Raw genomic sequence first — 10,596 nt, 5'->3', positions numbered from 1 at the left:
ACCTGTGCTCAGGTATCTGCTGTCGTATCTCTTCAAACGGTAAGGTAAATAAATGTTTTTCAAGGTTAATAAAATTTTAGGTGCAATCTTTGGGTTTCATACTTTCCGCCAAAGTATTTTCTAGTTGTAATTTGCATAAAGCTCTTCGGATGGCTGTAAGTTTTCTTTCATTCTGCTTTAAAACATATATTCCACTCGTTTGGCTTCCCCTTTTTATTTGCTATAGCTCTTGGTTGCGAATTCTTGGCAATCAGTTTTGAGAAAGACTGTTTTTCGCGGGTGTTATCATTGCGTTTGATTTGTTGAAAGTTCTAATATCGTGAACATGCCCTCGAAACAAGACAAAGGCACTGTATTAAAGATCGTCTTGTGCGATTCCTAATGATGTCATCTGACTTAAATGCTTTATTTAGTTCTAATTAAAAAATTTGTAAGGGTCATGAGGAAAGTGGGTGTACCCCACGTTCTAATACCGGAGTAGAAGAACTCCCAAAAACTACGTAGAAAAACCCGTGCGAGAGCGGAGATGGGGTTCAAGAAGGAGCCCTAAGCCGTCTTTACCTTGACAGCTCTAACATCGTAGTTTCGTCCATGTGATGTTTCCAATATTCTTTTGACAGATATCCCCGTTGGCTCTGCGAAAAAGCATAATATCAGTCAAATCGCCTATAAGCAATCAGGAGAGCAACAGAAATTGATCAACGAAGTTATATTCAAAACAAATTAGGCTCTTTATCTTAATTGATTTCAAGATAAGTTTATCCATGAGATCATCTGAATTTACGATTTCAACCGCTTTTCGACACAATAATCTACTAGAGAAAAATGGAAGCCCAGAATTTTTGCCAGCAAATGAAGAATCTTGGAGATGAAAAAGGATTCAATCATTTGCACAGCATTTAGGAAACGGAATAGGATTGACTTGAATAACCCTCATTTTTGCTGGTACACTTTGATCAAGGAGTTTGAGCAAGTGACGTTTTCGTGTAAAAAGGCACAAAAAACTTACTTATTTCGCGTGAACGTATACAACTACTGCTAAGCCTTTCGGCCGAAAAGGTCAACCGATAAATTTCTCGATTCGTTCGAATCAAAATTCTTAGCTGTATTTGGTGCACCTATGCTAAGCGGATGACTTTGGCTTGGAGAAAGTTGCTGAACAAATAAAATACTCGTTATCGGATCACTTTTTGACATGCCAAAAATTAGGCTGCTTACCTGAATTTATTTCAAGATAAGTTTAACCATGAGATGAATTCAATTGGCGATTGCAACTGCTTTTCGACACAATAGTCTATATTTCTCATATTTTGTCTACGTATTTTGTTGTATCTGGGTTCGTTTTGTTGTATATGTTTGTATAAGTCTGTTTTTTAATATAAGTCAACTAGTGCCGTTTTTGTTTATTTGCAGATTGTTGGACAATTTGTTAATATTTCAATAATATTTTCCTTCGAAGATTTCATAATGACCGCCGATCTCGACGTTTAAACTTGAGGACTTGTATGCACTTTCATATTGCGAAGCTGTGTTTTGAGGAAAGCATATACTGCAATTTATTTCAGTACCATCACGAAATGTTAGTTGCTCATAAAAAATGAAGTTTAAGTCTTGACAATATTTTCAGATTCTAATGGATGATTGCCCGATTGTTTATCGTATTCCACATAATGTGTGGGAATTGATTTGCAGAATGTTAATTGAGCCGGAAAAACCTTATTGGAATGTGGACAGCAGTGGATACTATATACGGTGTCTGCGAGCAGCCTCTAAGTTCTTCTACAGCACAGTTAACCAATGTTTACTCCAGTTCCCTATGGTGTTGAAGGAACGTAGTTTTGACGGTAAACAATTGCCAAAGATATATATGATGCAACTTTCGTTAAAGAGTATCTTCCTACCGAAATAATTTATGAACCGAAGTGGGCGATATTTTGCAGATTATATCAAGATGAATACAATGAATATTAGTTAGTTGGAGCAACTAGTGCGTCAAAAGTTTTACCCACAGGCTCTCCCGTTGTTTTTTCGGCTATTTTGGTTAACTATATCTGCGCTTCGTTCTCCACTATATAGAACAAGGAGGCTCGTTAATGTGCGTTCGCACATGATGTTCCGACCCGAGCTCAACTACATTTTTGACTTAACTGTCAACCAAATGAAGAGATAACAAAAATAGATGTTTGAGTTTTAAAAAATCGTTTCACATCCAAACTACTAATTGAATTACATAATGCCATGCCTCATTACAGCACTCACAAGATCTGCCAATAAAAAGACTACGCGAAAAAAAACAAAAAACTAAAAAAAATTACCGGCAACAACTCATTATCTAAATGTAAAAGCACCTAGTAAACAACGTCAAAATGCAATCAGGTAAAACCTTAGCTACACAAATTTAATTTTTCCTAACTAAACAGCAGATGGAAAGCTTTCCTAATGAGACTAGATAATAAGTCGACAAAGAGAACGAACAATGAGATTTTAATCAAATCAGTGATCGACATCGCGTACCTAGAAATAAGGAATTTTTAACCGTGCTCAGGTATCTGCTGTCGCATCTCTTCAAACGGTAAATAAATGTTTTTCAAGGTTAATAAAATTTTAAGTGCAATCTTTGGGTTTCATACTTTCCGCCAAAGTATTTTCTAGTTGTAATTTGCATGAAGCTCTTCGGATGGCTGTAAGTTTTCTTTCTTTCGGCTTTAAATTATATATTTTACTCGTTTGGCTTCCCCTTTTTATTTGCTATAGCTCTTGGTTGCGAATTCTTGGCAATCAGTTTTGAGAAAGAGGGTTTTTCGCGGGTGTTATCATTGCGTTTGATTTGTTGAAAGTTCTAATATCGTGAACATGCCCTCGAAACAAGGCAGAGGAACTGTATTAAACATCGTCTTGTGAGATTCCTAATGATGTCATCTGACTTAAATGCTTTATTTAGTTCTAATTTAAAAAAATTGTAAGGGTCATGAGGAAGTGGGTGTACCCCACGCTCTAAGACCAGAGAAGAACTCCCAAAAACTACGTAGAAAAACCCATGCGAGAGCGGAGATGGGGTCCAAGAAGGAGCCCTAAGCCGTCGTTAATGTGCGTTCGCACATGATGTTCCGACCCGAGCTCAACTACATTTTTGACTTAATTGTCAACCAAATGAAGAGATAACAAAATTAGATGTTTGAGTTTTAAAAAATCGTTTCACATCCAAACTACTAATTGAATTATATAATGTCATGCCTCATTACAGCACTCACAAGATCTGCCAATAAAAAGACTACGCGAAAAAAATACAAAAAAACTAAAAAAAATTACCGGCAACAACTCAGTATCTAAATGTAAAAGCACCTAGTAAACAACGTCAAAATGCAATCAGGTAAAACCTTAGCTACACAAATTTAATTTTTCCTAACTAAACAGCAGATGGAAAGCTTTCCTAATGAGACTAGATAATAAGTCGACAAAGAGAACGAACAATGAGGCGAAATTCAAAAATTAGTCAGCGTTTTTTAAACCAAGAAATTGCAAAAGTCTTTAAAATCATTAGCTTTTAACTAAATAGTTCTTAATAAAATACTGAGTCATTAGAAAACCAGAAGGACCTGTCTTTGGTTAAACTAAGCCATAAAAACGAAAAAAACTTCTAAAAATTACAAACGATTTGCGAAAACACAAGATATTGCTACCATTAAAATCATTAGCTATTGTCTGAATATTGTGTTTTTTAATTCAATTGTCGCTTCTACTAATTCAAATGAAGGATTTATACTGAGAGATTAAATAAGTTTACTTGTGCCCTATTTGAAAACCATTGGGATCTGTTATTACGCGATTGTTCTGAAAGAAGAGAAAAACGAAACACAAAAATTGACCACTGAAAAAACGGTTTTTTAAAAAAAACGCATATTGTCCATCAAACAAAACATCATTGACAAATAATATCAGTAGATATGCTATTTTTTGAAATACAAGTTAGAATTTGACGAAAAGAACAACAAAACTGAAAAACTTGAAAATTATTTGAAATTTATATCTTAAACTTTAAGACTAATCGCTTTAAATAGACTGCTTCCGGTAACATCATTCATTCAATCCTCAATTACATGATTATGAGACCTGTCAGCAAGTTACAGCTACCTAAAGAACAAAAACAGCAAATTCACGAAAAAAATTGATCGAGAAAAGTTCCGAAGGCAATAAAAAGTGAATTTTTCACAAAAAACATTCTATTGATTTTTAAGAACAATGGGATTCTTTTTTATCAATATAACATCAAAAATCAACAAATATGAACAAATACGTTTGAACCACGAAATTTTTGAGAAAACTCGTATTATCAACACCATTGAATACATTAGCTTTCAACGCAAGCCAGTAAACACGCTAAGTTAAGCCTCGATGGGACAACAAGTTTGTTTCCTTTTCATAATTCATCAATAGGACCTTACAACAAGTTAATGACTGTGAAAACAACAACAAAGACTGGCAAAAACCAAAAATTCAGTAGAAAAGTGACAGAAGAAAGTGTCGAAGCAATTTAAATTGTCAGCTCTTCTCTGAAAACCTTATCTATCATCCGTTGAACGTCTTCCCTAAACCAATTTGAACTATCATTGCTAAAATAATGTGACAAGGTTTCAAAAAGATCCAAAAATAAGAAAAGTTAAAAAAAATTATGAAATCTCATGGCATTGAAATTTTAAAACTAATAGGTAGAAGATAGAAGATGAAACTACTAACCAGATTAATTTTGGCTGCAGTAAAAATAACGGGTTTGGTCAGTTCTGAGACTGACTAACAGTTCACGAAAAAACATAACCAATCCAAGACTAACAGTTTTGGATTGGTTAATGTTCATATAAAATTTTCCGAAAAAATCTAAAGTTAAACAGCCATTAAACTCAAAAGCTTTTAACGGAGGTCAATAACTACGCTCAGATATAAACCGATGGGAAGAAAAGGATGTTGTCATGCTTAGATAATCAATGAGTCATCACAATAAGTTTTTTGAATATGAAAACTACAACAAAAACTGGCAAAAACCAAAATTCAGTAGAAAAGTGCGAGAAGAAATTGTCGAAAGCAATTAAACCATTAGATTTTCTCTGAAACCTTTAAGTGTGATCCACTGCACGTCTTCTCTAGGCCAATGGAATTAGAGTAATGTTTGGAAAATGTGTATAATTTTTGGATAATGTGATAAGAGTTTAAAAGTAACCAATAATACGAAAATATCAAAAAATTAAAAAATTGGATTCTTGTGTCATTGAAGTCATATAACCAATAATTAGAAGATGAAAATAACAAGATAAAAATTAGTTGCAGGAGAAAGCAGGTGGGTCCTGTCAATACTGAGACTGACTAACAGTTCAGAAAAAAGTTTAAGAATGTTTAATGTTCAAAAAAAATTTTTGAAAAGCTATCTTCAAGTCATAACAGGCATTATATTCAATAGCTTTCAACGGAATTCATTAAATACGCTCAAATATACTCTAATAAAGTGTTTGTCATGCATAGATAATCAATAAGACATCACAATAAGTCTTATGACTATGAAAACAACAACAAAAACAGGCAAAAACGAAAAATTCGTAGAAAAGTGCTAGAAGAAAGTGTCGAAGCCGTTTAAACAATAAGCTTTACTGTGAGAACTTTATCTGTAATCCACTGAACGTCTTTTTTAAGCCAATGGGAGATATCAATTTTTGGATAATGTTATAAGATTTCAAAAGTAACCAATAATACAAAAATTTACAAAATTTTTTAAATTTTTTTGAAATCGTGTGTCATTGAAGTCATATAACATATAATTAGAAGATAAATCCGCTAACCAGATTAATTTTAGTTGCAGTAGAAAGCAAGTGGGTCCTCTCAATTCTGAGACCGACTAACAGTTCAGAAAAAAGTTTAAGAATGTTTAATGTTCAAAAAAATTTTCGAAAAGTTATCTTCAAGTCATAACAGCCATTATATTCAATAGCTTTCAACGGAATTCATTAAATACGCTCAAATATACTCTAATAAAGTGTTTGTCATACATAGGTAATCAACAAGACATCACAATAAGTCTGATGACTATGAAAACAACAAGAAAAACAGGCAAAAACGAAAAATTCAGTAGAAAAGTGCAAGAAAATGTCGAAGCCATTTAAACAATAACCTTTACCGTGGGAACTTTATCTGTAATCCACTGAACGTCTTCTTTAAGCCAATGGGAGCTATCAATATTTGGATAATGTTATAAGATTTCAAAAGTAACCAATAATACAAAAATTTACAAAATTTTTTAAATTTTTTTTTGAAATCTTGTGTCATTGAAGTCATATAGCACATAATTAGAAGGTAAATCCGCTAACCAGATCAATTTTAGTTGCAGTAGAAAGCAAGTGGGTCCTCTCAATACTGAGACCGACTAACAGTTCAGAAAAAACTTTAAGAATTGTTAATGTTCAATAAAATTTTCGAAAATTATCTTTAAGCCTTAACAGCCATTATATTTAATAGCTTTCAACGGAAGTCATTAAATACGCTCAAATTTGCCCTAATGGAAGTACAGCGGTGTTTGTCATGCATAGATAATCAATAAGACATCACAATAAGTCTTATGACTATGAAAACAACAACAAAAACAGGCAAAAACGAAAAATTCGTAGAAAAGTGCTAGAAGAAAGTGTCGAAGCCGTTTAAACAATAAGCTTTACTGTGAGAACTTTATCTGTAATCCACTGAACGTCTTCTTTAAGCCAATGGGAGATATCAATTTTTGGATAATGTTATAAGATTTCAAAAGTAACCAATAATACAAAAATTTACAAAATTTTTTAAATTTTTTTGAAATCGTGTGTCATTGAAGTCATATAACATATAATTAGAAGATAAATCCGCTAACCAGATTAATTTTAGTTGCAGTAGAAAGCAAGTGGGTCCTCTCAATTCTGAGACCGACTAACAGTTCAGAAAAAAGTTTAAGAATGTTTAATGTTCAAAAAAATTTTCGAAAAGTTATCTTCAAGTCATAACAGCCATTATATTCAATAGCTTTCAACGGAATTCATTAAATACGCTCAAATATACTCTAATAAAGTGTTTGTCATACATAGGTAATCAACAAGACATCACAATAAGTCTGATGACTATGAAAACAACAAGAAAAACAGGCAAAAACGAAAAATTCAGTAGAAAAGTGCAAGAAAATGTCGAAGCCATTTAAACAATAACCTTTACCGTGGGAACTTTATCTGTAATCCACTGAACGTCTTCTTTAAGCCAATGGGAGCTATCAATATTTGGATAATGTTATAAGATTTCAAAAGTAACCAATAATACAAAAATTTACAAAATTTTTTAAATTTTTTTTTGAAATCTTGTGTCATTGAAGTCATATAGCACATAATTAGAAGGTAAATCCGCTAACCAGATCAATTTTAGTTGCAGTAGAAAGCAAGTGGGTCCTCTCAATACTGAGACCGACTAACAGTTCAGAAAAAAGTTTAAGAATTGTTAATGTTCAATAAAATTTTCGAAAATTATCTTTAAGCCTTAACAGCCATTATATTTAATAGCTTTCAACGGAAGTCATTAAATACGCTCAAATTTGCCCTAATGGAAGTACAGCGGTGTTTGTCATGCATAGATAATCAATAAGACATCACAATAAGTCTTATGACTATGAAAACAACAACAAAAACAGGCAAAAACGAAAAATTCGTAGAAAAGTGCTAGAAGAAAGTGTCGAAGCCATTTAAACAATAACCTTTACCGTGGGAACTTTATCTGTAATCCACTGAACGTCTTCTTTAAGCCAATGGGAGCTATCAATATTTGGATAATGTTATAAGATTTCAAAAGTAACCAATAATACAAAAATTTACAAAATTTTTTAATTTTTTTTGAAATCTTGTGTCATTGAAGTCATATAGCACATAATTAGAAGGTAAATCCGCTAGCCAGATCAATTTTAGTTGCAGTAGAAAGCAAGTGGGTCCTCTCAATACTGAGACCGACTAACAGTTCAGAAAAAAGTTTAAGAATTGTTAATGTTCAAAAAAATTTTCGAAAATTATCTTTAAGCCTTAACAGCCATTATATTTAATAGCTTTCAACGGAAGTCATTAAATACGCTCAAATTTGCCCTAATGGAAGTAAGGGGTGTTTGTCATGCATAAATAATCAATAAGACATCACAATAAGTCTTATGACTATGAAAACAACAACAAAAACAGGCAAAAACGAAAAATTCGTAGAAAAGTGCTAGAAGAAAGTGTCGAAGCCATTTAAACAATAAGCTTTATTGTGAGAACTTTATCTGTAATCCACTGAACGTCTCCTTTAAGCCAATGGGAGATATCGATATTTGGATAATGTTATAAGATTTCAAAAGTAACCAATAATACAAAAATTTACAAAATTTTTTAAATTTTTTTTTGAAATCTTGTGTCATTGAAGTCATATAGCACATAATTAGAAGGTAAATCCGCTAACCAGATTAATTTTAGTTGCAGTAGAAAGCAAGTGGGTCCTCTCAATACTGAGACCGACTAACAGTTCGGAAAAAAGTTTAAGAATTGTTAATGTTCAAAAAAATTTTCGAAAAATTATCTTTAAGCCTTAACAGCCATTATATTTAATAGCTTTCAACGGAAGTCATTAAATACGCTCAAATATGCCCTAATGGGAGTACAGGGGTGTTTGTTATGCATTGATAATCAATAAGGCATCACAATAAGTCTTATGACTATGAAAACAACAACAAAAACAGGCAAAAACGAAAAATTCGTAGAAAAGTGCTAGAAGTGTCGAAGCCATTTAAACAATAAGCCTTATTGTGAGAACTTTATCTGTAATCCACTGAACGTCTTCTTTAAGTCAATGGGAGATATCAATTTTTGGATAATGTTATAAGATTTCAAAAGTAACCAATAATACAAAAATTTACAAAATTTTTAAAATTTTTTTTGAAATCGTGTGTCATTGAAGTCATATAACATATAATTAGAAGATAAATCCGCTAACCAGATTAATTTTAGTTGCAGTAGTAAGCAAGTGGGTCCTCTCAATACTGAGACCGACTAACAGTTCAGAAAAAAGTTTAAGAATGTTTAATGTTCAAAAAAATTTTCGAAAAATTATCTTCAAGTCATAACAGCCATTATATTTAATAGCTTTCAACGGAAGTCATTAAATACGCTCAAATATGCCCTAATGGGAGTACAGGGGTGTTTTTTATGCATAGATAATCAATAAGACATCACAATAAGTCTTATGACTATGAAAACAACAACAAAAACAGGCAAAAACGAAAAATTCGTAGAAAAGTGCTAGAAGAAAGTGTCGAAGCCATTTAAACAATAAGCTTTATTGTGAGAACTTTATCTGTAATCCACTGAACGTCTTCTTTAAGCCAATGGGAGATATCAATTTTTGGATAATGTTATAAGATTTCAAAAGTAACCAATAATACAAAAATTTACAAAATTTTTTTGAAATCGTGTGTCATTGAAGTCATATAACATATAATTAGAAGATAAATCCGCTAACCAGATTAATTTTAGTTGCAGTAGTAAGCAAGTGGGTCCTCTCAATACTGAGACCGACTAACAGTTCAGAAAAAAGTTTAAGAATGTTTAATGTTCAAAAAAAATTTCGAAAAGTTATCTTCAAGTCATAACAGCCATTATATTCAATAGCTTTCAACGGAATTCATTAAATAGGCTCAAATATACTCTAATAAAGTGTTTGTCATACATAGGTAATCAACAAGACATCACAATAAGTCTGATGACTATGAAAACAACAACAAAAACAGGCAAAAACGAAAAATTCAGTAGAAAAGTGCAAGAAAATGTCGAAGCCATTTAAACAATAACCTTTACCGTGAGATCTTTATCTGTAATCCACTGAACGTTTTCTTCAAGCCAATGGGAGATATCAATATTTGGATAATGTTATAAGATTTCAAAAGTAACCAATAATATAAAAATTTACAAAATTTTTTAAATTTTTTTTGAAATCTTGTGTCATTGAAGTCATATAGCACATAATTAGAAGGTAAATCCGCTAACCAGATTAATTTTAGTTGCATTAGAAAGCAAGTGGGACCTGTCAATACTGAGACCGACTAACAATTCGTGAAAAAACTTTACGATTGGTTAATGTTCAAAAAAATCTTCAAAATTTTAAAGTTTTGACAGCCATTAGCTGTCCACTCAACTCAGTAGATATGTTCACTTAATGTTCAATACGGAACATATTGCACTGTTGGTCAATGAGTCCATGCCATAGGACTCCAAAAAGTTAGTAGACCTCAAAAATAGATTCAAAATTTTGTTTAAAATTACGAACCTCGACGGAACCTCGATACGAAAAATGACTTGTCTCTAGTTGACTTAAACAAGCAAAAAAGAGAAACTTTATGAAAAAGAGCTCTCAAATAGAATTCGATTTTTTTAATAGTGATTTTCCCTATGAGACCAGAACTAATCTTTTTGTCGCCTTGGGTCTATAAGGAACACAAAATTGGTTCAATTTTTGGCGTGAAATTTAATTTTGAAATATTTTTTCCAGAAAAATTTTTCATTTGAAGAAAAATTACACTAAAATTGA

The 10,596-nt window shown here is 32.1% G+C and overlaps 1 protein-coding gene across 3 annotated transcripts in view; it reads left to right on the top strand.

The window, feature by feature from the left end:
* The first annotated feature begins 1,627 nt into the window (after window positions 1-1,627).
* LOC142342641 (uncharacterized) overlaps window positions 1,628-10,596 on the top strand; it is a 22,650-nt gene continuing 13,681 nt past the window's right edge. For 2 of the 3 annotated variants that reach the window (XM_075394079.1, XM_075394078.1), the window contains exon 1: window positions 1,628-1,844. In XM_075394079.1, coding sequence (XP_075250194.1) covers window positions 1,634-1,844 — 211 coding nt within the window. In that variant the 5' untranslated portion in view covers window positions 1,628-1,633. The remainder of the gene's footprint in view (window positions 1,845-10,596) is intronic. The other variant, XM_075394080.1, reaches the window with a different exon arrangement.

Source organism: Convolutriloba macropyga, chromosome 7 (assembly GCF_964194025.1).
Source record: "Convolutriloba macropyga chromosome 7, txConMacr16.3, whole genome shotgun sequence".
Taxonomy (NCBI): Eukaryota; Metazoa; Xenacoelomorpha; order Acoela; family Convolutidae; genus Convolutriloba; species Convolutriloba macropyga.
This window is presented reverse-complemented; position numbering and strand designations above follow the sequence as displayed.